The sequence below is a fragment of the Trachurus japonicus genome, chromosome 3, assembly GCF_045865225.1.
Source record: "Trachurus japonicus isolate A0001 chromosome 3, Traja_1.0".
Classification (NCBI taxonomy): domain Eukaryota; kingdom Metazoa; phylum Chordata; class Actinopteri; order Carangiformes; family Carangidae; genus Trachurus; species Trachurus japonicus.
The window spans coordinates 26,840,420-26,866,444 of record NC_140909.1 but is presented as its reverse complement, the minus strand read 5'-3'; the positions used below and the strand labels follow the sequence as shown (position 1 = coordinate 26,866,444).

The 26,025-nt window shown below is 46.7% G+C and overlaps 4 protein-coding genes across 5 annotated transcripts; 2 read left to right on the top strand and 2 right to left on the bottom strand.

Annotated features, from left to right (window-relative positions):
- The first annotated feature begins 493 nt into the window (after positions 1–493).
- Positions 494–4,025, top strand: cog8 (component of oligomeric golgi complex 8). Its single transcript, XM_085768304.1, has 5 exons — positions 494–869; positions 1,572–1,779; positions 1,901–2,725; positions 3,303–3,471; positions 3,564–4,025. Exons 1-5 carry the CDS (start codon positions 541–543, stop codon positions 3,881–3,883), a joined length of 1,851 nt encoding a protein of 616 aa, XP_085624430.1. The 5' UTR covers positions 494–540; the 3' UTR covers positions 3,884–4,025.
- A 997-nt stretch (positions 4,026–5,022) lies between these two features.
- Positions 5,023–9,756, bottom strand: nob1 (NIN1 (RPN12) binding protein 1 homolog). Its single transcript, XM_085768318.1, has 10 exons — positions 9,602–9,756; positions 8,931–9,063; positions 8,663–8,796; positions 8,483–8,554; positions 8,251–8,400; positions 7,372–7,500; positions 7,001–7,243; positions 6,797–6,894; positions 6,564–6,708; positions 5,023–5,918 (listed from the first exon to the last, which is right to left on the bottom strand). The coding sequence occupies exons 1-10, from the start codon at positions 9,668–9,670 to the stop codon at positions 5,649–5,651; spliced, it is 1,443 nt and encodes a 480-aa protein (XP_085624444.1). The 5' UTR covers positions 9,671–9,756; the 3' UTR covers positions 5,023–5,648.
- Positions 9,757–10,207: 451 nt separating this feature from the next.
- wdr59 (WD repeat domain 59) lies at positions 10,208–21,597 on the top strand. Of its 2 annotated transcripts, XM_085768273.1 has the most exons (27): positions 10,208–10,269; positions 11,317–11,366; positions 11,507–11,642; positions 11,760–11,845; positions 12,086–12,166; positions 12,824–12,861; positions 12,993–13,081; positions 13,175–13,291; positions 13,400–13,477; positions 13,738–13,894; positions 14,038–14,117; positions 14,202–14,331; positions 14,439–14,548; positions 14,992–15,156; positions 15,248–15,343; positions 15,626–15,730; positions 15,885–16,006; positions 16,146–16,299; positions 16,937–16,993; positions 18,369–18,502; positions 18,995–19,076; positions 19,263–19,375; positions 19,539–19,689; positions 19,775–19,856; positions 19,939–20,059; positions 20,151–20,293; positions 20,475–21,597. In XM_085768273.1, the coding sequence occupies exons 1-27, from the start codon at positions 10,216–10,218 to the stop codon at positions 20,708–20,710; spliced, it is 2,967 nt and encodes a 988-aa protein (XP_085624399.1). In that variant the 5' UTR covers positions 10,208–10,215; the 3' UTR covers positions 20,711–21,597. The 2 variants fall into 2 exon arrangements, with proteins under 2 accessions (XP_085624399.1, XP_085624407.1); XM_085768281.1 differs by lacking the exon at positions 16,937–16,993.
- Positions 21,598–21,716: 119 nt separating this feature from the next.
- LOC146990067 (uncharacterized) lies at positions 21,717–25,969 on the bottom strand. Its single transcript, XM_085768294.1, has 11 exons — positions 25,836–25,969; positions 25,071–25,181; positions 24,493–24,581; positions 24,320–24,383; positions 23,102–23,240; positions 22,897–23,026; positions 22,641–22,825; positions 22,488–22,570; positions 22,350–22,418; positions 22,103–22,201; positions 21,717–21,981 (listed from the first exon to the last, which is right to left on the bottom strand). The coding sequence occupies exons 1-11, from the start codon at positions 25,932–25,934 to the stop codon at positions 21,856–21,858; spliced, it is 1,194 nt and encodes a 397-aa protein (XP_085624420.1). The 5' UTR covers positions 25,935–25,969; the 3' UTR covers positions 21,717–21,855.
- Between the last annotated feature and the right edge of the window lie 56 nt (positions 25,970–26,025).

Sequence of the window (26,025 nt, the reverse complement as noted above, 5' to 3'; positions counted from 1 at the left end):
GAGTGCTGAAAACTGAGCAAAAATGTTTATGGGTTACGATAAGGCATCATCAAAAGATATAATTACTGTATTTTTTTATTTTTTGTATATCTTGTAAACCTACTTATTTGGTGATGAATAAACTGTTATCATCTACCCCACTCCCCGATATTTTCTACTCCGTAATTATGAATTATTGATACACTGGGTTTTTTCACATGCCGGCGAAACCACTTGATATAATTTTTTCGTATGAATGTGAAATATACTTAAAAACAGAACAAATTGTAAAAGAAAAACCGGCCGGCGAAACAACAACAGATCTCTTTCGACTTCCTGTTAGTAATAACAACGGAAATCACGTGTTCGTCCAGAAGCTTGCAGAGCTCAGCCAATCAGAGGCGGAGTAAGGCGGGTCTTTTTACAGTCTGTGGAGTTGTCGTGGCCATAGCAAAGACGGTTCTCAATATTAGAAGTTCTCTGTTTATACGTATATTGAATATCTTTGGCCGATAGTAGGATTCGCGTGCAGGACGCGTGCCCGGTACCGACCTGTCCAACATGGCGGCCGTCGACGTGGAAGACGAGAGCATCCTGGCGTCGATCTTTAAGGACAGCTTCCCGGACAGCTGGAGGGACAACCCGGACTTCACCGCCTACCTGTCCGAGCTCAGCTCCTTCGGGGTGGAGAAACTGGGCCGGGAGCCGGAGCGGCTGGCGGAGGAGCGGGCTCAGATCCTGCAGCAGACCCGGGAGCTGGCCTTCTCCAACTACCAGACCTTCATCCGCACCGCCGACTGCACCGAGCACATCTACCGGGACTTCGGCCGGGTGGAGAGCAGCGTGTCCCGGCTGCTCGACAAGCTGCCCGGCTTCGGGGAGAAATGCAGGTCGGTAATAGATGACCGAGGCTGGACAGGATCAGGGCTCCAGAGTAACTAGTGCCCCCTAACTCAAAATTTAGGAGTGTAAACAGAGAAATTAGGGGCACAAATAGACTTGCAAAGCAAATATTCAAATTTCCTTTTCATTCATGATCATACACCTTGGCCTGACATCTGTAATGACAGATGACAGATTCTTTGAGTGTTAAAAAAAACGGCAATTTATTGGTTGCCCATGTGCAAGTAGATGAAAAATTTACTTGCACTGTCTCAAATTTTAGGGGCAAAATGATCCCGTTTAGGCAGTCTGGAGCCCTGGAAGTGATTATTGAACACACACACATCCTTGTAATGCTATCTTTGTGAGGACATGTCATTGACATAATGTATTCCCTAGCCCCTTACCCTAACCTTAACCATTAACCTAAGTTCAACCCAATGGGCTTTATGCACAGCTCCACTACTTCCTGAAATAAGCCAGCTCATTTATTTCCTGTCTTACATTATTGTACCAATTGATTAATCCAGGTGTATCTGACCTCACAACAATGGTCAAACAGCCCTTGGAAAAAGTGAGGACCGGCCAAAATGTCCTCACTTCCCAAAAATGTTCTCACTCTGTTGGTTAAAAACTCTTTCCGGTCCTCACAACGTAGTATGTACAAGAACACACACACAGAGCTCAGGTGTCTCTGTCTCTCTGTCCAGGGGCTTCATGAAGGAGGCGGAGGAGATTGGAGCCAGCCGCCGGATGAACAGCCTGACACTGAACCGCCACACAGAGATCCTGGAGATCCTGGAGATCCCTCAGCTCATGGACACCTGTGTCAGGAACGGCTACTACGAGGAAGCTCTGGAGCTGGCTGCATACGTTAAGAGGCTGGAGAAGAAACACTCCTCACTGCCGGTCATCCAGGTGAGTCCAGGTGCAGCCGAGCACGCTGGGGACCGGAGTATTCAAGGTGCAGGTCGAAACACTTGGGAGGGAGGGAGGGAGATGTCGCCATCGGTTGATTCTCTATGACTTGTGTTTTTAGGGAATTGTGCGTGAGGTTCGTCAGTCAACGCAGCTGATGCTCAACCAGCTGTTGCAGCAGCTGCGTAGCAACTCGCAGCTTCCCGTCTGCCTGCGTGTGATTGGTTACCTACGGAGGATGGACGTCTTCACCGAGGCGGAGTTGCGGGTCAAGTTCCTGCAGGCGCGCGGCACCTGGCTCAACTCCATCCTCGCTGCCATCCCCGAGGACGACCCCTACTTCCACATCACCAAAACCATCGAGGCGTGCAGGGTCCACCTGTTTGACATCATCACCCAGTACCGGGCCATCTTCTCCGACGAGGACCCTCTGGTGCCCCCCGCCAGCGGCCAGGTGGCGGTCAACGAGGGCGCCATCTTCCACGGCTGGGTGGTGCAGAAGGTGGCGGAGTTCCTGGAGACGTTGGAGAGGGACCTGCAGCGGGGCGTGGGCGGGCGCTTGGACTCCCTGTTGGGGCAGTGCATGTACTTTGGCCTGTCCTTCAGCAGGGTGGGGGCGGATTTCCGGGGGCAACTGGCGCCAATGTTCCAGCAGGTGGCGGCTGAGACGTTCAGACGAGCCGTGCAGGACGCCGTGGACAAGTTCCAGGAGGACATGAACCTGTACACGCTCATCACCCTGCCCTCGGTGCTGGGGGGGACCATACCCCCCATGGCCCCCAGCACCCAGCCCGGCACTCTGCAGCCCCCCATGGCCCTGCTGGACTTCCAGCCGCTGGCCTGCTTCCTCAACAACATCCTGACCGCCTTCAACGACCTGCGGCTCTGCTGCCCGCTCGGCCTCGCCCACGAGGTCACCAGGTGTCTGGAGGACGCTCTGAGGATGGTGAGCATCTTGTTTCCTGCTAGGTGCAGAGCGGCCCGAGGCATGAGCGAACGGAGCGCCTGCTCAGGGCCCCGTGAGCACTGGGGCCCCAAAGAGTTATTCACTTTTTATAATCTTGAGTGCGTCACTTCTGTCAATCCCTAGAGAAATCGTGCGTAATTACAATTACCCTTAATTGTTATTGTTGCACTTGACATTGTTGTTGCAGTTTATTTAAAACCAAAAATAAAAAAGCACATGACGCGTTTACAGAAAATGCATTGTCTATTAGTTTATTTTGTTAGTTTTAGTTGTAGGCCTAGATGACATTCAGTATCCTACCGAGTACTATATCATTTTAAATATTAAGTGTAAATCAACCCCCGGCTGCACTTTGGTACCATTTCAGATTAAAAACCATGCCAGAGGAGGATGATGAATCGTGATGACAATTAGAAAAATGAAATACTAGGTGTAAGAGGGCCCCAATATAACATTTTGCTTCGGGCCCAATGGAGACTTGGGCCGACCCTGCTCGGTGACCTGCCACGTTTGCACAGGTGTGTTGAATGTTGTCGCTGCTCTTGTTTCTGGTCAGGTGACCCGTCAGATCCTGGTGTTCCACCGGGCTGAGGAGTCGGCATTCAGCAGCCGGGAGAAGGAGTTGTTCGTTCAGTTCTGCTGCTCCTACGCAGAAGACCTGCTGCCCTTCCTGAACCGCTGCCTGCAGGTCCTGTTCCCCCCGGCCCAGATCGCACTCATTTTGGGTGAGAACATCACATGACGACACGCACCTATGACATCATCGTTCTCTCACAGGGTTCAGAAACACTGATTGGTTGCCCCACTCCCCTTGCAGGTGTCCCTCCAACTCATCTGCACAAGTATGACAGCCTGGGCTGCATCGACCTCGCTGCCGTTCTCGAGCCTCTGGACTTTGTGCTTCCTCAGAGAGAAACATTAGCTCCGCCCCCACTGCCCGATGTCGACCTCACCGCCGAGCTGAGTAGCCTGACATTCGAGACACAGCTGAACGAACCAGTAACAGATCCAGACCCAACACTGACCCGGTCCGGTCCCACAGACCCAGAGTCTGGGACAGGATCTGAGCTGACGGAGCACAAGTCTGAGGCTGGAGATGAAGAGACGATTGAGGATGAAGAGTTTTCTCTGGAATGACACCAGATTCTGGGTTTAAACGTTCCTCAGGGAGAAGTGGGTTTTAAAGAACTGGTGGAAGAATCAGTTTGGACAATGGGACCTGGTAATGGATGTGTTAATCTGCACAAACTAAATAATAAATTAAAATCATTTGTTTGTTGTTTTCTGGTCAAACAGTTTGTGACACAGAGCTGAGCTGACAAATTAACTTGCATATCTGATTTTGACAGTTGGTATTGGTCAGTGTGTAACAGTATCTGTTTGTACTCTCAGTCAGTGACACTGGCTGAGTCACTACAGACCTACTGCAGGTGAACACAGGTATTAAAGAGGAACTATGTAGGTCAGGTCGGCGGTTTTGCTAACCCTCCTCCTGGCCATGTGCATTTGTTTACAGTGAAGCCCGCGAGAAATCAATTAATAGAGCAGTACATAACGTTATATATCATATACAATGTTGTATGTGTATATTTGTGTAGTTTAATCTGTCATAAACAAGGGATTACGGTTACGGGGCACGTTTGTGTCGTGGTGTGCAGAGACTTTTTTTTGTGTGATCAACTTTTTTTTTAATTTCATTTGATCTGATTTAGAAATAACAGAACAGTCCATACAAATAATTATCAAAATATTACATAAACAATTACAAACAACAAAACCCCTAAACAAACTAACAGACATACAAAACAAAAAGGGGGAAAAAGAAGCTTTGAGGGCAGAGATTACATATACCGTATATGAAGATACGTGCCTGGGGTTCCCTGGGTACAATATCTGCAGTTAGGTGAGAGGTTGAGACGCAATAAGTGACACGCATGTGGAAGGCAGAGAGCCTCCATTCTCCCTCATAACAAGTTGCATGTCATTTATTTAACTGTCACAGTTATTCCAAAGCTGTTTAATTTAGGTAAAAATGTAGCAGTTGAGCTACAAACCCTGCCCTACATTGTTCCTCTTTAAGGTCACCTGTCTTGAAAGCCTCCACATGTTCAAGTGCCTTATGGACATGGACGAGTGCAACACAACCAGGTTCATCTGTTTAGCTAAATGTGTGTTTCTGTGGCAGATGCTTAGCTTCAATTTCATAAAAACAAAGAATATTCCATAATAAAAATAACTCTTAACATTGAATAATTCATGACACATGATTCTGAGTCAATCTTTAAATTTATTGGATATTAATATAGAAACAATATAATGATAAGTCAGTCTTAACACATGGGGGAGGGGGGAGAGCATGACCTTAGAAATCCTGCACAGAGGAGAAAAGCTGGCTTTATATTTAAAGGACTAAACCACCTCACATCATCATCACCATCACATGACCAGTTGGGCTGATGTTTTAAAATCGTCTAGCAGGTTTTTGATTCATCTAACGGCCCTGATCATCATCATCACTGTCAGTTCCATGAAGGCACCAACGGGCACACACACGTACACGAGCTGCTGAGAGGAGCAGCATGAAAGAGTCTCACTGTGAAAATGAGATAATAATAATTACCATTTACATTAATAGGTTGTGCTGTCCACTATTTCTGAGTCAATTATATTGATGATGATGATGATGAAAGATAATAATAACGGGATCCAGCTATTTAGATGCTGATTCTTGAATCTCAGATATCAGAGTGTCCCTGAACACACCATCAGGGATTTATCTCCCTATTAAAACACGGTGATTTTGAGAAACTCAGCAGTGACCGTCACATGACTTGTCACATGTAAACCAGCTGTGCAGTCTGAACCTCTGACAGATGTGTGTCTCCACATGTCCGACAGTTCCTCACTTCTTCTTGACAAACTTCTTGCGGGTAGCATTTGGGTTGGCTCGTCTCCGGCCGCCGCCACACTGCCCGTCTCTGATCTGCAGATTGGCAGCTCGGCTGTAGATGTCGTTCTCAGAGAACGGCGAGCTGCCGGCCACGTAGTCCGGATCAAAGACGTCCGTCTTCTGCCGAGCCTTATGGGACAGTCTCTGCTGGGGGAAGCGCTGGTCCTCCACCAGCTGAGGGTTGTTGCCGTGTTTCCCGCCCTGAGGCAGAGGCAGGGAGTGCTGCAAGACAAGATGCGTTTGAACCTAATGTCAGATCAGTGTGGGTGAGCAGGAGACACAGCTGCAGGAGAAGCAGGGGACACAGGAAATATGAGGAACAAACTAGAATCTGAGGTGAGGACATATGTCCCCCTCCCTGCTAAATGTAAGATGAATGAGCCGTACTTGCAATGCGATCAGCGTTTAACAGTGCTAAAACCTGCACAGATTTCAAAATTGCCACTGTTTGTGTTAAAAATAAATAAACATAACAAGTCGCTGCGCTATTAAGACATAGTGGTCAGAAACCGGGGAAATGGTATTCATCATGTAAACAGGGACATTAATAAACAGGTTCTTCTGTGTGCATGTAAACTCAGTATCCTGAATATGATCATAAACGAGATATTGTTCGTAACCGGGATACTCAAGTCCATATAGACGCACATACAGAAGTCCTGAACCCCCCTGATGTTATGGACTGTACCTGGACCCTTTATCTGCAGGTGAGGCATCCAGGGGACATATATGTGAACTGAAGCATCTGCATTTGTTTGATGGGAGTCGATAGGATTTTTATCTGGATTAGGGTTCCCCTAATGTATGTGTATGTGTGTGTATGTATGTATGTATGTATGTATGTATGTGTGTGTGTGTGTGTCTTACCCTCAGTCCTTTGGGGTTCAACACTTTGGGGTTTTTGGAGAAGTGCATCTTCATGTTGCCGTCCTCGCTGACCGTCACCGCCAACTTCTTCAGAGTCTTGTTCCCACAGTGAGGACAGAACACTTTGTTCATGTTGCTGGTTGTCCTGGAAACACACACACACACACACACACACAGATTGAGTAGCTGCGGATGGACCTTCACATCCTCATGTCAGAGTGTCTGTAACTCACTTGAAGCAGGCGTGACACCTCAGGATGTAGTTCCTCGCCTGTTTGATCAGCATCCCGTTCACTGACAGGACGTGCAGGCCGATCTGAATGAGGACGTTCTGGGAGGAGCAGAAGAGGCCAGATGTCACATCTCCTGCTGAACAACTGGATTAATGGACAGATGAGCAGCCGCTCCCAGCTGACAGGTGTCCTGATGTCACTTACCTGCATGGCGAAGTCGGTGGTCAGACATCCCACTTTAACATCGGCAGGAGCTGTCCAATCACCACTCTCCATCTTCACCTGCTTGATGTTACTTGGGGTGATCCAGCCTCCTCCGTCATCTTCATCCTCCTGCTCCTCCTGCTGCTGCTCCTCCTCAGGCTCGTTCTCCTTGTCCTCGTCGTCCGATTGGTCCTCTGTGCGTGTGTCCGTCCTGTTGTCTGGCGGCGAGACGCCATCTGCCTCCTGAAACACATAGTCACAGCAGCCGATTAACAACAGTAGCACAGTCTGGACCTGCTGCTGTGTCGGGCCAATCAGGATCCAGGAAGATCCAGCAGGTCACATGATCAGTCCGAGGGGCAGAGACCCACCAGCAGCTCCAGCAGACTGTCGTCGATGGTCGGTACCGGTTCTCTCCAGAACAGGAAGCTGTTGAACTCGTTGCTGTCGACTGCCGTCTGGTTCTGATTCTGTTTGTTCACGTTCACATCCACTGGATCCTGACGGAGAAACCACAACAGACACTGAGCATCACCATCATCATCATCATCATCGGTGTAGTTTTTTCCCTTCCCGTATTTCACCTCATTTATAATAAACGATAGTAAGAATTCATAATAATTCACCTCATTCATCCTCAGGTATTATTAGTAGCTATTCTCTTTATTTTTCTCTGACATATTTTTCATGTGTGATCCAATCTTTGGTCACTATTGCTTCACTTGTTTTCACTTTGTCATCATTTAATGCAATAAAATAAAGACAATGATGTCATTTTCTTGCTTGTCCTCACATTTCAGGTAAAGCTGAGCTGGAAACTGTCTCTTTACCGTTTCCTGCTTCTGCACAGCTCTGTGAGTTACTGATCATCCTCATGTTTCAGTTTGCAATATTGATTTTATTTAGAAAGCGTTACAGCAATCATTGTCCGGTGTCATTTTCTCCACTGTGAGGACACACTATTTTTTCTATAATTCTAACTTCTATCTGCTTCTAACTAGACTAAATATTCTTAAATCTGTTATTGAATCATGTTTCATATTGATTAATGTTACTGAACCTCAATGTTGCACTGTGAGTGATGGTTAAACACTGAAAACATCCACTCTGATAGAAAACGTGACCCTGATGTTTGAAGTGTTAACAAGTCATAGGTCAAACTGTCTGGCAGCTCAGAGATCAGATCAGAGTCTGCAAACCTGAATCTGTGTCACTGTGCAGGTGGTGAGTTCACTGACAGTCTGACTCACCAGTAGCTCCAGCAGACCAGGGTCAAGCGTCGGCAGCGGGTCTCTCCAGAACTGGAAGCTGTTGAACTCATCTGTATCTTGGTTCGATGTCTCTGTCTTGTTTAACGTCTCTGTCAGCTCCGCTCTGCTGCTTGACCTGTCCGCACATTTCTGCAGAGACGTCATTAGTTAGATTCACCATCAGAGCCGACAGGTGTGGCAGCCAGGCACGTCGCTACATCTGTGTATTTACCTTGGAGGGAAAGTGAAATCCCGCAACGTTGACAGGAGTCTCTGGGTGGCGCTGCGTCCCTTCGATATTGACCTGAAACAGGAGAGACATGGAGGTCAACAGGCTGCTTCAAACACGACTGGCCTAGCTGAGCACAAAGACTGGAAGTGGAGGGAAAGTGCAACTGTGAGGCAGCAGTACCTTGACCTCGGGCTCTTCCCTCAGGTGTTGGGAGCCGACCTGCTCCAGCTCCAGCTGGTAGGTTAGAGCCAGGACTTTGATGTCGGTGGCAGAGAGGCTTGGGTAGTCCCCGGTCTTCTTGGAGAACTCTGTCACTGGACGGACACAAACAACAAACGGCTCGTGAATCAACACGTCAAGCTGGTCACACCGGAAACAGGTATCCAGAGCAGGTGTGGACACTGGTAACCAGGGGAGTTCATGATGTGGACTGAACAGGTGCAGTTACCGTGTCTGATGTGTTCAGGGTGGGGCTCTTTGAAGTGCAGTTGGTAGGGCAGGAAGGCCAGACTCCTCCTGGTGGGTTTGTCTCTGATCTCGTTGACCACTTCCTTCAGGGTGTAGATGTTCCTGCCGATTTCCTGAGACAGACCAGCAGAGCAACTGTTAGTGTCACTGCCCCTGTGGTCAGAGACTCAGTGCAGCCTTAACTGACACCTGCGAAGGTGAATATCAATAATATAGCACATTTCCTAAACTGTGTAGTAACGTTATAGTATAGTAAATAGTCCATATTCTTAATCCTTAATCACATGTGTGAACCTCATATTAACAGCAAGTGTCATCCAGCAGTACAACATGTTTTAGATTGACGAATTTAACTATTCCGTTATCTGATGACGTCATAAAGTCACTGCCATAACAGGTAAAGTGTGTCTAAACCATGGATCTATAATACATCCATGTCTAAACAGGTGAGGTCTAGTCTACCTCTGAATTCACAGTATTTAAAACCCAGCGTGCTGTCAGAGGCCCCCACCTCCACCCCCTCCTGACTCCCCGAGCCTCTCTCTACAGGCTCACTGACCCGCAGCACTGACGGGCACGGACCAACGCGTCACCTGGCGGGTTAAGTTCACCCGTCACGGGTGTCTCGGGTCGGACCGGCAGTCGTCTCACCTGCAGAGGAGCTTTCTTTAAAAACGCTCCTGCGTCTGCCACAACATGTTCCACCAGGCTCGGCGCCATCTTGGATGTATGATCAAGGACAGGACCAACCAATCAGAAGAGACGACACAGTCACGTGTTAGATGGAAACCCAAACGCATCATTCGTGTCGGAAAATTTGGTGCTAATCTATCGCCGAGATTTATAACGATTTAAAGGTGATTATTTATCATATTTATTATAAAATTTATTTTACACCACATTCTTAGTTTTTTATATGTCATATTTATTTCATGTTTGCTCGTTTGTTGATTTAAGTTTGTTGTTTATATTTGTGCTTCATATCGTTTTGTTTTTCACATTATGGGTCACTGATTATGGATTGTTGATTAGCATATTGATTATGTGGAGGTCAGTTGATTTGTGCCAGGGACAAGTGGTAGTTTTGAATTTCTCGAAGTTTAGTGAAGGATCCATAAAGACATTTTCCCTGCGTAGTTAGTAAATAGAGTATCTTTGTTAGCTCATCTCGCACTTCTGTTTTCCCGTTTTCCCACTGCCCTGGAACGCAGCTTCGGGTTCCTGCGGTCACGTGATGTTTTGTTGACGGTAGAAGACGGAGGAAGATGGCGGCTCGCTGGAGCAGCGAGAATGTGGTGGTGGAGTTTCGGGATGCCCAGGTATTTCTGTCGAAAGCTACGGTGTGGTCGAAGAGACCGACACCTGTGTGCAGGTGTACAAGTGGAGGGCAGTTTGAGAGCGGGGAAAGCCCCGTTAAACACCGTCAAACACTTCAAACTACGACCCACACAAGTTTAAAATGACACCGAGTTCTCGTTCATCTCAGCGACCTCAATCAAATGATCAATTCAGTCCAAATATGGAGACGTCACAGCTTTGTCCAGAGAGGAAGACTGGGGCGTTGCAGACTAAACAACAGTTTTATACTGAGCGGAAACACATAGCAGATTAATTCCACAGATTCAGAGCTGAAACTGAACACAATTAAACAACTAATCACTCAGGGTAAATGAAAAACAGATTGATTTTCTGCTGATCATTTTCCTGATTGATCAATTCATTGTTTCATCTGAAAACGGTTGACAATACATAAAATCAACCTCCATGTTTTCATAAATCAGCATCAAAATCACAGAGAAGGTCTCAGGGTCATTAGATTATCTGAGTAGCATTAGGGAGGTTGCATGTTTTCTATCATTTGTTAATTAGGTGATTTATCTTAGTTTCTGGTTTAAATTAGTGTTTCCCCCCCAAACTGAGTTATTAATTAAACCAGTGTAGATGGAGGTGGGATCCCCAGGGACATTGGACGCCAAGAGGCCCCGAACACAACAGGTTTCATTTATGTGGGAATTAGTCTGAGGTGTAAATTCTGTTCTCAAACAACATTAGATGTAGAAAACTTAAGTTACGGTAAGTCTTATTATGTTTCCGTTGCCACTAGTCGTTGCCACTCTGAATCGAACTTCTTCTGTCAGACCTTCATGTGCAGTCAAATCAGTTGTTGAGGACAGAGACACCACAACAACACTGAGGATCAGTCACGACTGGCAACTTCACTGATGTTGCTGATGATAAAGGCTCCAGGTTGTCAGCAGATTAATAAATCACATGTCTCCTGTTTCTTTTCAGCTGTTATCATGTAGAGTAGAAAGTTGTAGATCACCTGTCACCTCTTTCATCTCCTTCTCCTCCTGTGTTTTCAGGCCACTGCCATGTCGGTGGACTGCCTGGGCTCCCACGCTGTGCTGTCTGGGTGGGTTTAGGCACTTGAACACGCCACACAGCCCTTCAGTGTCGGAGCAGAGAACAGATTTAATGAGATTAAAGTTAAAAATCTGAAAACATACTCATCATATTTACACGTGTCTTCTTCTTCCTCCCCTGGTTCCTCAGGCGGCGTTTCCTGTACATGGTCAACCTGGAGGCTCCGTCTGAACCTCCTCGCAAAATTGGCCGACAGAGTAAGTGGGATGTGGGGACGGTCCAGTGGAACCCCCACAGATCCGAGTCCCACGTGTTCGCTGCCTCTGTGAGTGTGAACAAATTGTGTTGATGACTCATAAATAAAAACTAATTTCGACATGAACAACACCACAAACATGTTTTGTCTCTATGTGTGTGTGTGTGTGTGTGTGTGTGTGTTCAGAGTAACCAGCGTGTGGATCTGTACTCCTGGAGGGAGGGCTGTGGAGAGGTTCACACCTCCTTGCAGGGACACACTCGGGTCATCAGGTAACTACACACGGAAATCTAACACACCTGATCACTGCAATATATGAGCTGATGCATACAGACTATGTGATGTATTCACTGACTCTGCGGCGTGTTCATTGACTCACTGTGATGTGTAGGCGCTTCTCTGTGATACTGTATGATACCTGACTCTGTGCTACGTTCACCGACTTGCTGCTTTGTGTTTACTGACTCTGTGCTGTCTTCACTGACTTACTGTGATACGTTTACCGTCTCTAGTGATCTGGACTGGTCCTGGTTTGAGCCTGAGTTCCTTGTCACCAGCTCAGTGGACACCTACATCTACATCTGGGACACCAGGTCAGAGGAAACATCGTCACTATGATCAGAATAATATGTATATAATGGATATACAGTGGGGAAAATAAGTATTTGATCCCCTGCTGATTTTGTAAGTTTGCTCCCCCACAAAGAAATGTGTGGTGTATAGTTTTTATGGTTAGTTTATTCTAACAGAGAGGGACAGAATATCAACAAAACATCCAGAAATAATATAATCATATAAAGGTTCTACATTAATTTACATTTGATCGAGTGAAATAAGAGCAACAAATCAGCAGGGGATAAAATACTTATTCTCCCCACTGTATTTACATATATATACTGTATATATAATGGAAACAAGGTCCTCACAGCAGCTGTTCTGGAGCTTTTGATCATATCACATGACCCCCATCAGTAGATAGAGTCTGCGTGTGCCTGTCAAATTGTAGAAGTTCAATTTTGTTCTTGAGCTTGGAAACTAAAGTCCATTCTAAATTTTTCATCGATTTTTGTCTCTTTTGTTGACAAGGTCACGAGCGAACCTAAACATGAGAGAAACATTTACTCTTGACTTGACTTGACTTGACTTGACTCTATAGCAGAATTATCCTCAGTTTAGTTCATTTACAGCTTGTTTGGGTCAACACACCTGAGTTCACCTGTAAATATGTGTGTCTGTGTCTCTGTCCACAGAGACACTCGTAAGCCCACGGTGGCTCTGTCTGCTGTTGGTGAGTATCTAAAGGAGCACCGAGAACATCACACACACTCAGTGCTGTTTGTTGTTGTCATCATGTGCCAATGGTATGTTCACAAATACTTGATTGTTAAGTATGTAAGAGTGGGCGTGTCGTGTTTGCAGCCGGGGCGTCTCAGGTGAAGTGGAACAGGAAGAACCAGTACCTGCTCGCGTCCAGTCACGATGGAGATGTTCGGATCTGGGATAAAAGAGTGAGTCACTGATTTCTGGTCAACACGCTTTCTCTGAAACACACACTGAGCTGAGTGTGTGTGTGTGTGTGTGTGTGATTTCCCCCTGAACAGAAACCGAACACGGCGGCGGAGTACGTGGCAGCTCACCTGTCCAAGATCCACGGCCTCGACTGGCATCCAGACAACGAGTTTATTTTCGCGACATCAAGTCAAGACAACTCAGTGAGGGTGAGGCTGTGACACAAGCACAATAATTGTGATGTCATCGAAATGCCATAGAAATGTTTTATACATTTTTACCTACTCAATTTACTTTGTGTGTGTGTATGTTTGTAGTTTTGGGATTTCAGACAGCCCAGGAAGTACCTGAACATCCTGTCCTGTCAGGTGCCAGTGTGGAAGGCCAGGTACACGGTGAGTATCAACGCCTGAGCTCACGCTAAAAACTGGAGGAAGGGTTCATGTCAGAGCAGTAGAAACAGAGGAGGAGGTGAAGAAGAAGAAGAAGATGAGGAGGAGTCTTCATTTGTATCATCAGTTATTAACAAACATTGGTAGTTAGAGTCCAGAGGATTCCGATGAGGCCACATGTCATGTTTCCTGTGTGTGTGTGTGTGTGTGTGTGTGTGTGTGTGTGTGTGTGTGTGTGTGTGTGTGTTTGTGTTCGTTCACAGCCGTTCTCCAATGGCCTGGTCACAGTGATGGTTCCTCAGCTGCGGAGAGAAAACAGTCTGCTACTGTGGAGCACGCTCGACCTCAACAGTCCCGTCCACGCCTTCGTCGGACACGACGATGTTGTGCTCGAGTTCCGCTGGAGGCCACAGAAAGAAGGTAACCAATCACAGCACAACCTGCTTCCAGTCCTTAAGCCAGGATAACAGTTTCCCCTGCGTCTGTGTCGTCATTTCTAGGGGTTTTATAGTGTATGTGACAGAAGGTGTTTACTGTTGTTGTTATTGTTGTTGACCATACAGGCTCTAAGGATTACCAGCTGGTCACTTGGTCCAGAGATCAGACTCTGAGGATCTGGAGGGTGGATCCTCAGTTGCAGAAGGTTAGAGGTCATCCTCAAAGAGATAAGTTCAAAACCTGATCTGTTTATGATGATGATGATGATGTTGTTTTTGTTGTGGTGCAGTTGTGTGTCAGTGACGTGGGGGAGGACCTGATGGAGAGGATGTCTCTGACCGTGGAGTCGGAGAAGTCTCTGTCGTCTCAGGAGCCCGAGAGTCAACACAGCATAGCTCCTGCAGCCGACAGCCTGCAGGGTGAGAAAACATTTCACACTGCGACACATAGAATCAAACAGTATTTTCCATAATGAACTGGATGTTCGCACACATTTATACACACTGCACCCCCCCCCCCCCTCCAGACCAGGACGGTGGAGGTCGTCAGGACTCGGCCGGGTGTTCAGGTGTCCCTCAGACGCTGCAACAGGAGTTCTCTCTGGTCAACCTGCAGATCAGAAACGTCAATGTGGAGGTGAGTCACTGTGACAATCAGTCAAAAGTTGTATTTTAACTCATTCAGTGCCAAAAAAAAAAAAAAGTCAAAAATAAAAGGTTCAAAAGAGAGTTCTGCTTAAAAATTTCTCCTTCACTTTAAACCTGTTTTTCTCAGAATTATCCTCCCAGAATGCTGAATTTGGAGAAAACATGCTTTATTCAAATGAGGATAACTAAAAAGCAGAACATGCAACAAACTCATTTTTCTTTTCCTGGTGAAAGTAGAGAGTCTCCCCTTTCATTTGAGATATTCTGTGTCATTTTAGTCATAGCACAACATATTCTATTTGAAAAGTAGTAGAAATCCTCAAAAGTGCTGGCACTGGCTGTACATTGAGGGAAAAAAACTCTGGCAGTGAATGAGTATTTTAACTTGGACACTGGACCACAAAGATTGAACCTGTTGATCGATCTGTGCAGATGGACGCTGTGAACCGTAGCTGTGTGGTGTCGGCTCACTTCGGCAGCCATCAGGTTCACCTGGTGGTGAAGTTTCCCGCCCAGTATCCCAACAACGCCGCACCGACCTTCCAGTTCGTCTCACCGACCACCATTCCCTCTGCCATGAAGATCAAGATCCAGAAGGTACAGATGTGCGCCACAGCACACTGACAGGTATGTTAAGCTGCGAGGATGACGATGACGATGAGACTCCTCTCTTTCTCTTTCTGCTCAGATCCTGACGGACACGTCTCTGCAGAAGGTGAAGAGGAACCAGAACTGTCTGGAGCCGTGTGTCCGACAGCTGGTCTCCTGTCTGGAGTCTGACATGGTGAGAGCACACGCATATTCACACAATGCATTAACTGACGCATAAACTTGAACTGATTCTAAGCTGAAAACCAGGAAATTATTTAGGTAAAACTTAAAACATAAAAGAAGAAGAACTGATGTGAAACTCTGAGATCAATCATCCAATCATTGAGCTAAAATTCTGTCATGTTGTGTATCTCCAATACTCATTTCCCCTCCTATGTGAGCAGGTGCAGGTTAGACTGCCCCTGTAAACCAACAGTTTGTCACAACACGTCTATGCTCTCTTGTCCTCTATCAGACCCAGGAGGACGGTCCGGCCTCGGGTCCCTTCGTCTTGTCAAACCCTGTCACTCCAGCGCTGCAGGCGTTTCCTCGCGTCACCAACACATATGGATCCTACCAGGTAACAAACACCTGTGGACACAACAGTCTGTCAATAGGGAAAACAGCTGATATGAGTTAATACTGTGTGTCAGCTGATAGCAACTGAACGTCATAGATGTGTTGCTAAGAGACCAGGAATCAGTACGGCATCAACTTTTTCTTTTGTCTTCCAGGACGCCAACATCCCGTTCCCTCGGACGTCTGGCGCTCGCTTTTGTGGTACTGGCTGTCTGGTTTACTTCACCCGACCAACCACCATGCACCGCTCTGTCCCACCCACTGAGCCCACTCCCAGGTAAGAAAAAAGCATCCCACTGATGTCAAGTCAAGTCAGACCCGTTATTAGTTAGTTAGTTAGTTAGTTATTAGTTATTAACAAAAGAAACAACGTGAAAGGCCAGCTGTTCCTTCAAGGCGTGTTTGTGTGTGTTCAGGTCTCTGTCAGCTCTGTCGGCCTATCACAGTGGAGTGTTGACGCCCATGAAGATGCGTTCAGAGTCTCAGAGCACCCTGCGGCTGTACAGCGGCAGCCCCACCCGCTCCGACAAAGACACAGTGTCCATCTCCTCCTTCTACTATAAAGAACGGGTGAGACACACCTGCAAACACACAGTTGTACAGTTGTGTAAAGGCTGTTCGTTGTTTGCTGTTGTTTGTCTCATTAACCCTGTCTCTACTGCTCAGAAGGTTGTTGAAGACAAAACCACTGACTGAGAACAAAACAAACATGAACACTAATCAATGAATTAAACAATCAGTAGGTGAAGTTTAATGAACCAGTCAGGACAGAATAATAGGCATCTGATTATTTCATATTATTGGTCTATCAATTTGTTAGGGTTAGGGGTTGGTTACTGAAACAGATGTTGAACTGACTTGTCCGACTACAGCGTTGCAGGTTCAGGTTCAAATTCAGATTTGTCTTGTTCTCATTCTGTGACTTTGTTAAGTAACTCTCTCACACACAGAGAGAGTAAAAAGCTGAAATGTGAAGCTCTGTTTCCTCTTCACTCCACATTCCCAGTAAATACAGAGTTGATGGGTAGTTCAGGTGGGCTGGGAATGTTGAGCACTGCTTGAGGCCTGCTGGTGTGTCACAGTGGATGTCACCCTCTTCATCTTTCTGATGGGCTTTTGTTTATTTTTCTGTGTTGTTTTTCTCTGGCCAATCACATGTCCCCGTGCTGCTGTGGGACACTCCTCCTTCTCACTCTCCTCCAATCAGAAGCTCCCAATCTCTGCCTCCCGCCGCTGGTCTGTCCAAACACTCCGTGACTGGCCGGTACTGAGCCTCTATCCCTTCATCAAACTACCCATCATCCCTCTCCTCTCACCTGATCTTTCCATCCGCTTCTCCACCTCCACTTCTCCTCCTCTTCCTCCTCCTCCTCCTCCTCCTCCTCCTCGTCCTCCTCGTCTAGGTTTCCTCCTTTCACAGCGCTGGGATTCTAACATGTTTTTCTCCGTCACTCATTGGCTGACGTCTCTCTCACTAACAGACCGAGACAATGCAAACTACGTGTTAATCTATGTTTAACTGTAGAATGACGTCATATCTGTTCACACGGGAGTCAGGTGATTTTAAAATGATGTTAAAGCTCCATTTCTCTCACATATAAAAACCATCTCAGTTAAGTTTTCCAAAACAGGTTGGTGTCAGCCAATCAGAAGAGAGGAGGCTCTGAGCCTCTCTTCTCTGAAAATAGAGCAGATTTCAGGTAAAACACTCAAAGAAACCAAAACCTGTTGGATGGTGGGTCCACGTGGGCGGGGCTTGGTGACTGCTTTGTTGTGACATCACAAAGTCACAGAAGTCCTGACAGCTGGTTTCAAAGCTCAGTTTGTAAATACAGTCTGTTTGCATTTTTCTGCGGACTGAGGCTTCGATACTTTCACAGTATTAATATAGAACCTAGACCTGCTTTACAATCTCACAAACACCGGCTGTCAACAAGCCAAAGTTTCGAGTTGAGCTGCACAGCAGTAAAAAAAAAGTCATATAGTCACATTTGTAATTTCAGCCACATAGAGACTGTTATGATATTTAGAGGAGTTGTGCAGCTGGATTTTATGTCTGCTGTTCTGGCTCTGGACACCGAGCTGAATCTGCTCCTGACTCCCAGTGTCTCCATATGTTCACTAACCTTTAACACGTGCAGGTGAGTTCCTGTGCTCGTCAGAGCAGAAGGTGGCTTTGAACCCGTCTTGATGTAATTCTCTGAGGTAATCTGGCTGCTCGGGCGACACAGTAGTTGGTTGATAAACTGGAAACTAACCTTGTGTTCACACTACGAGCTGTCAAAGCGTCCACATAGGAAGCTCTGATTCTTCTCTGCCTCAGTCGGAGGTGTAGGCGCTGCAGTTTGACTCTGGGAGGATGATCTCTGACCATCTGACCTTCAATTAGTTATTAATGATACTTATGAAAACTGCTGCATTAACTGTGCAAGTCAAACCTCCCAGATGTTCATTTAGATGTAGTAATAGCTGGACCTGCTCACAGCATCAATCCAGTCTCTCCTCGCAGTGTGGACACTCTCTCTCTCTCTCTCTCAGTAATTTGTGACCCAGACCACTTTTAATCAGGTGGTGCTCTGTCTCCTCTGGACCCGCTGTCTCCCTCCTCCTCCTTCTGTCCGTCTCTGTCTGTCCATCAGAAATCCCGCCGGTTCAAGACAAAGAGAGAGGGGGCGGACTACAGCAACCGTCCGATCAAACTGGCCGGGAAAGTCATCATCCAGGAGATCTCCTGTCTGCTGCCTGTCCACAAGGCTCTGGGAGAGAGTTATATGTGAGAGCAGACTCACACACACCTGAGATACACCTATCAATCAACCCACTGATCATTTACTGGTTTGCTTTTGAGAATGGATTCATTGTTTATCGTTTTCATTTGTGCCTATTGATACACTGACAGAATTTGACACAAACATGAACTAAGTAGAAAAGTGACCCCAGAAACACCCCAGACTTTACATAGATTTTTAGTGTTTTTAGCAGAGACTCAGTTGAAAAACAGGCCAATCATGAGAACCAATGAAATAAAATTCACTGCTCACGGGAGGTTTTTAATCAGATAAAAGCTCCACAAATATCCGCAGTCATGTGACTCACTGGGGTCACCTGAGTCCTGATCTCAGGTCTGCATTGTAAGTGGTTGAGCACTGAGCAGCGGTGTTCGCTCCTTCCTCTTATGTTGGTCCAGGTCATATTGGTCCAGTTTCACCTGTCAGACGATCAGTCCTCAGCTCGTTTATGTCTGTGATGTTTTTCTTTTGTTCAGTCTGAACGTGAACGACATCCAGGAAACGTGTCAGAAGAACGCGGCAGCAGCGCTCGTAGTCGGACGCAGAGACGCGGCCAAGGTAAAGATTTCTCGTTTGTTTGTCTTCTGTTTCCCCCTGAAGAAAAGAATCAGAATCTAATTCCAAATTGAGCTCATATCCAAAATTTAAGGACGACTTCATATCAGACTTTAATACTGACAATTCACTGAAATGACATCAAAGTGTTACAGGACGTTTTCCTTGTCTCTGACGTGATGCGAGCAGGTGTGGGCGTTGGCTTCTGCAGCTACCAATCAGGACCTGAGTCCAGATTCAGACCCGGACACAGAGACTCCATGGGCCAGACACCCGTTTGGACGGCAACTGCTGGAGACTCTGTGAGTTTATTTTAGGTTTTATGTCTGTTTTAAGTTGCCTCCACAGCAGGTGAGAACAAAAATCTGACTAGCCCAAAGTCGTCAGGTTCAATAAACAAAACTTGGAGCTTTTAAGATGTAAGATGTGGATGAGTTTCAGACTAAACTCTCTCCGTGTCTTCAGCTTGGCTCACTACAGTCAGATGAGTGACGTTCAGACCCTGGCTATGTTGTGCAGCGTATTCAGAGCTCAGGGTCCTCCTCCAGACTGCTACTCTCTGTACGGACACCACCCGTCACGCTCCTCCATGTTCCCCCCACATCACTCACGCTATGTAAGTCTTTGTCGGATTGTTGTTTTTGTTACAAGCAGCTGATTGCAGCTGCAGGACATGATGCAATGTGTGTGTGTTGTCTCAGCCCAGCTACACTTCCAGCTCCGTCACCTCAGGCTCCTGCTCCAGCACGTCTGACTCCATCACCGCCACAACCTGGAACCCAGGTATGTGTCCTCGGTGCCACACACATCCTGCACCGCAGTTTATCCGCAACATGTTCAGATTACATATTGTTTTTGTTGGCAGGCCGAGACTCCGAGCATGCGAACCCCTGGGGTGAATCCTCTCCTGACGACTATCGCTATGGAAACCAGGGCTACACAGATCCCCGTGAGCGAGAGCGGGAGCAGCACGATATGAACAAGAGGTGACGTAGTTCTGACTTCTGATTAACCAGACGTGGGAGGAGTTTGTGTGTCACTGACAAAGCCGTGGTGTGGTTTCCTGTTCCCCGGCAGACTGCTGGACCCGGCCAACACGCTGCAGTTTGACGACTTTAAGAAGTGTTACGGCGAGATCTTGTACCGCTGGGGCCTGAGGGAGAAGAAAGCTGATGTGCTGAAGTTTGCCTCCTGTCCTCCTGAACCTCACAAAGGCATTGGTGCGTTTCCCCACTGGCTCTGAACCCTCCGATGTCAGACGCTGCAGTTTCACAGCTGACCCCTGATTGGTTTCTGAGCTGCAGCATCATCACAGAGATGAGTTTATGAATTGAACGACATGAAACTGATTGACCTGCTCATACAGATGTTGTGACCCCTCCCCTTCTGTCTCCCCTGCAGAGTTCGGTGTGTACTGCTGTCACTGTCGCAGTCAGGCTCGAGGGACTCAGTGTGCCGTCTGTAAGCGCCTCACCTTCCAGTGCGCCATCTGCCACGTGGCGGTCCGGGGCTCCTCCAACTTCTGTCTGAGCTGCGGTCACGGAGGTCACACCAGTCACATGATGGACTGGTTCAGGCGGCAGGACGAGTGTCCCGCCGGCTGCGGCTGCCACTGTCTGCTGCAGAGCACCTTCTGATCCCACAGACCAGAACGCCTCCATCACCACGGAGACCGGAGCACGTCTATCACCACGGAAACCAGAAACCTTCTGATCCCACAGACCAGAACGCCTCCCATCACCACAGAGACCAGAGCACCTCCTGTCAGAGCAGGAGCTGAACAGTGCGAGGGGACGGAGCTGATCAGATGCAGAGAAGAGGCAGATGCCATGACACAAGCAGGACGGCAGCAGTTTGTCCAACATCCCACAGCCTCCACTGGACGGACATGTGGATGTCCACCGGTCTCAGAGGACAGTCGTCCATATTGCTTTTCCTTTACTGTCAATGAGGAAGAAAGGTTGTCTTTCACACACGACACAAGGTCTCTTCTTCCTCTTTAAGGCTTTAATCAACACAGCAGAACTAACTGTATCTACCAGATGTATCTACCAGATGTTAAAGGGATTGCTGGTGCTTCCATATAACTGGCTCCAGCAGAGACAAAACATCATGTCAGCTCCTACTGCTGCAGTACATTAACATGAGAAACAAACAGTGATGTGTTTTTGTTTGTGTCTGTGAGGACAAACAGACATATACGTATGTCCAGATTATGAAGATAATGCTGATGAGATCTTCACACACTAACATGCTCATGTAACTGAGCAAGAAGAAGAAGTTTCTGTGTGTAACCACTGTGTGAATTGTTATTAACTGTACTGTATGCAAAAATAATATTAAAACATGTTTGAATTCAGTCAGAGTGTCATCTTTTCATAAATCTGAACTCACTTAATTTCCAGTTTTAATGACTGTGTTTGGTCTGTCCGTGCCACCTTCAGGACAAACTTTAACTGTACTTCATCAGAGTATTTCCAGGATAAACTAATTTGAACAGCTGCTGGTTGATATTCTGATGATGAATGAAGTGATGCTGTGGCTGCTCTCTCTCCTCACAAGCTTCAAACCGGAGGTGCAACATCATGTGACCATGTTTTCAGAATGAAAGTCATCAGTGTGTTGTTTGCTGTGTAGTGAACACTGGAGCCTGTAGGGGGCGTTAGCAGGAGGTCAATGTCACTGTCCCCAAACTCTGCCCGTGTCCATGGGCAAGATGCTGAGTCCTGACCAACTGCTGCTCTGTGGTGGACCGTTGACCGCTGACCTCCTGGACAGGAAGTCACATGAGAGGTGGAGGCTGTGGTCGATATCTGGACGGTGACCTGAGTCGACAGAAGACGCACTGAGTCAGCAGCTCTGATGTCTGAAGTCTGGACACTGGGAAGGGCTTCCCACACTCCTCACACTGGACACACACACAAACACACAGGCCAATAAGTTGTAACTGATGCTACAAAACAGAGACACCTTCCAGTGACATAACAACATGATGAGTGATGATGTCATCAGCCTCCATGAACCCTGACCTTGAGGATGTGAATCCCTGATTCTTCAGTCGTCATCTTCTCCATGACCTCTGGGATCTCCTCCATGTTCTCCACATCCCACAACCTGACAGTCCCGTCCTACAGACACACACCGAGGGTCAAACAGCTACAGCAGGACAGTGAATGTCTGAGATCAACATCTGGTTTAACATCTGCAATCTTTCTTCTCCCAGAAACATACTGTACATTACAAGAGCAGTGGATTAGTTGTTCACTGGACCAGTACCTTGGAGGCAGAGGCAACACACTTCCTGTCTGCGCTGACTGACACATCTGTCACCCAGTCACCGTGGCCCTGTCACACAAACACTATCAGTCACTGGTCATGTCAACATGTGAATTGAAGCACCATGAGTTTCACCACCTTGAGGATGAGTGTGGGGCACAGCGACGACATATCCCAGAGTGCAACAGTCCTGTCGTAGGAGCCGGACACCAGCAGGTTGGCTGAGGAAACAGGTGTTGATTACTCAGAGGTCATGACCTGAGCCATCACGGTCTCACTCGGAGGTCTCACCATCAGCAGAGAAGCTGCAGCAGCTCACACTGCCTTCATGGCCTCTCTGCAGCAATGTCCCGCCATGAGATCGAAACCCCCCTGCCTGAAGCTCCCACAGCTTCAGCGTTTTGTCCCATGATGCCGTGCAGAGGAAGTGCCCGTTGTTGGTGAAGCAGCAGTCGGAGACGACGTTGCCATGTGTACTGAGAGAGAGGCACAAAACGACAATAAGACAGGGAGACTGATGATGGAGCTTCTCTGTGTCTGGTCTCACCTGTTGATGGACACCGTGGTCTTCTGGACCAGCACGTCCCACAGCCGGATGCTGCGGTCCGCTGACACCGTGGCCACTCGCTGACTCTGAGGGTCGAACCTGCAGCGTGTTATGGTGGAGCGGTGATGACCTGGAGGGGGAGACGGATTCACCTTCGTAAACAAACACTAACACCGACAGCGTGGAGGTTGTACCGCCACCGTACCGCTGACATGGTGCAGTGTCTGTCCGCTCGCTGCATCACTGATGTAAATGCCGTTCTGAGGATCAGCAGCACAGACAATGAGTCGGCTGTCAGCTGAGACGCTGCAGGAGGTCAGCAGGCCGCCGTGACTCCACTTCCACTGTGAGACGGAAGTCAGAGCTCAGTCAGTGTAAGTTCAGCTCCATAATAACTGTCAATCAATTCATAGACCTGTGTTGGTTAAGTTTTGTTGATCAGGTGGTTGGTGAGTGAGAAAACACAACGTGATATCTTCAGATCAAACTTCAAAGGATCAATTATGATCAATAATTTATCAATATTATTCTTCTATCAGTAAAGCAGTCTGTTAATAAACTTAAAGCAGAAGTAAGTGATATATTTGTGTTAATATAAGTCTTAAATAGTTATATCTTCCGACAGCAATCACTTACATAGAGTGTTTGGACCGAAACACGGGTCTCTCAGTCCCTCTGCTCTGCTCTGAGCCGAGGAGAAAACTTTTCTCGTATCCTACAGTTTTTATCCAATGAGGAGAGAGAACGGCATGCAGGGCTGTGTGTGCAGCCAAGGGACGCCGTGAATGTGGTGACGTAGGGACGAGGACTGTTATGGTGCGTTCAAGGAAACTCGTAACTCGTGTTTTTCTGACCTGTGAAGTCGTACCAGTTCGATCTGGTACGAGTTCACGGGTCGGAAGTTACGAGTGGCCGTTATAGTGCACTTTCACAGGTAAAACAGGTCGGAAAAACACGAGTGGGTTGCCTGGAACGCTACAAAAGTCGTAAGTTGTGACTTGAAGCTGTAATTTACGATTTCAAAAGCCTGCCTGGAACGCAGCATTAGCCAAAACGACCGGATCGCTTACTTCTGCTTTAAAGAATCATGTCAGTTCTTCTCTACTAGAATGATTTTAGCAGCAGTGTGGTTCCCACATCATTATTTTTGGATACAAAAACTTTTTATTTTAACTAATTCTCATCTTCTTTCATTTCCCAGCAAAACAAAAACTTTTTGCCTAAAATTAATTCACATTTGTATTATGAAATAAATGTAAACAAAAGAAGATGAAACACAACAACACAGAACAGAGTAAGAGAGCAGACGAGAGCCTCCTGACATCAGTAATAATCATCTCTTCAGTCCAGAGGAACAGGACCGGGGCCGTGGGAGGTTGCCAGTTTGAAACCCCAGAGTGCAACTGTGCAGCAGAAAACTCACCAGAGTCTGTCCTGTCTCCAAGTCCCAGGCCACCATCGTCTTATCCCAGGAGACTGTGATCATCCTGATGTACATACAGAGTGATGATGATGAGGATGAGGATGAGGATGAGGATGAGGATGAGGATGAGGATGAGGATGAGGATGAAGGTGTGTGTTTCAGCTCATGCTCACCTGTTGCTGTTTGGGATCACAGCACATTCAGTGATGGTTTTTTCATGAACTCCATCAAACTTCCTCAGAGGTTGGCAGCTCTCCACATCCTGCACAGGTCAAAGGTCAACAGGACGTCAGCAGCTTTCTGTCAGCATCACAGCTGATGAGTATTAACCAATTGAAAAACATGAATAAAGGACATCAACAGAAGCTGCTCCACTGTTTCACACTGATGAATTAACATTCTCCTCATTACAGAAGATGAAGAAAAACACATTTCTTTCATAATTCCCTTTTGTTGCCTGATGTATATATTTATTCATATATTTTTTTCATCATATGTTTATAACATTTAATTTGTATGTATTGTTTTTGAGTCACAGCCTTGTGCTTTTAAACAGCCACCAGCTGGTGAAGCTAAATGTAAACTTCTGCACTTCGGGAAAAAAGTAATATAATAAATACATTCAAAAAGTCATGTTGAATCAAATATGAGAACATAAGTGGGTGTATGTGGGGGTTGAAATGTCCGTACAGTGAGGATGGAGGAATTAAAGAGCTGCAGGAGGAGGTTATGGTTGTTTAGAGTTGTTTACCCAGAGGATGGCTGTGCAGTCTGAGGAGCAGCTGAGGAGATGTCTGTCGTTGAAACAGAGTCGAGCAGCAGTAACGGTGCCACTGTGAGCTTGTAACACCTTCACTGGAACCTGCAGGTCAGTGAACACATCAGAGAGCTCAGCAGTATGACAAACTGCATACATGACACATGATGCTGCAAGTCTCCTCACAGGAGGGAAGCCACGTAACAGGCACAGTTTCAGGTGAAATATAAAACATGTAGTACAGTCAACCAACACATGTTTATCAGAGTGTCAAGTGTAAAACACCCACATCAGTATTGTTCTTGGACATTAAGTATCTTATTGTATTTATCCATATTATGATGATAATATTGTTGTTACAACAACAATCATCATCATCATCGCCATCATCTTCATATTTATAATATATTCGTAATCACCAGCAATGACCATCTACAGAGGAAGCTCTAAGGAAGTTAATAGTCTTTTATTATAAAATCAACTTTAGTCTTGTCCATACCACTACGGTAATACTGACTTTATTTATATTTTTTGTACCCGTTGAGTGCTATGTTCATTTATCTTTTAACGTTACATCATTGCCTCAGGTTATTTGGTACAGACTTCAGTTTCTGCTATTTATATTTACATTACAAGATTTTTTTCCCCTCTCTGTTTATTGACCACTGTCAATAAACGCACCACCGTCCTGCTAGCTGCTGGCTACTTGCTGGGTTGACTGATGAATTAACCTTCAGTTGCCTTTGGTTTTGGTTTTACCTGAGACAGTCGGTTCAAGTCTGCTGCTGCACCTCCCTCCTCCTCCCCCCTCTCCTCCTCTTCCTCCTCCACCGACAGCGGGTCGATATTTGTTGACATTTCATAAACTGTGCGTAAAGAGTTGACGTTAGAGAACAGAGTTTCCCCCCCGACGTGGCGTGGCGGTCACCACAGCAACAGTCCCTCTGGC

Excerpts from the sequence above, each read along its gene's own strand:
- nob1 (XM_085768318.1), bottom strand. The coding sequence starts at position 9,670 with ATGGCGCCGAGCCTGGTGGAACATGTTGTGGCAGACGCAGGAGCGTTT. Across the intron at positions 9,064-9,601 it reads TAAAGAAAGCTCCTCTGCAG|GAAATCGGCAGGAACATCTA; the intron begins GTGAGACGACTG and ends GGTCTGTCTCAG. Across the intron at positions 8,555-8,662 it reads GGGAAGAGCCCGAGGTCAAG|GTCAATATCGAAGGGACGCA; the intron begins GTACTGCTGCCT and ends CTCCTGTTTCAG.
- LOC146990067 (XM_085768294.1), bottom strand. The coding sequence starts at position 25,934 with ATGTCAACAAATATCGACCCGCTGTCGGTGGAGGAGGAAGAGGAGGAG. Across the intron at positions 24,384-24,492 it reads GTGATCCCAAACAGCAACAG|GATGATCACAGTCTCCTGGG; the intron begins GTGAGCATGAGC and ends TATGTACATCAG. Across the intron at positions 23,027-23,101 it reads GACACTGCACCATGTCAGCG|GTCATCACCGCTCCACCATA; the intron begins GTACGGTGGCGG and ends CTCCCCCTCCAG.
- cog8 (XM_085768304.1), top strand. The coding sequence starts at position 541 with ATGGCGGCCGTCGACGTGGAAGACGAGAGCATCCTGGCGTCGATCTTT. Across the intron at positions 870-1,571 it reads GGCTTCGGGGAGAAATGCAG|GGGCTTCATGAAGGAGGCGG; the intron begins GTCGGTAATAGA and ends CTCTCTGTCCAG. Across the intron at positions 1,780-1,900 it reads CCTCACTGCCGGTCATCCAG|GGAATTGTGCGTGAGGTTCG; the intron begins GTGAGTCCAGGT and ends TTGTGTTTTTAG.
- wdr59 (XM_085768273.1), top strand. The coding sequence starts at position 10,216 with ATGGCGGCTCGCTGGAGCAGCGAGAATGTGGTGGTGGAGTTTCGGGAT. Across the intron at positions 13,082-13,174 it reads TTCGGATCTGGGATAAAAGA|AAACCGAACACGGCGGCGGA; the intron begins GTGAGTCACTGA and ends CCCCCTGAACAG. Across the intron at positions 15,731-15,884 it reads ACACATATGGATCCTACCAG|GACGCCAACATCCCGTTCCC; the intron begins GTAACAAACACC and ends TTTGTCTTCCAG.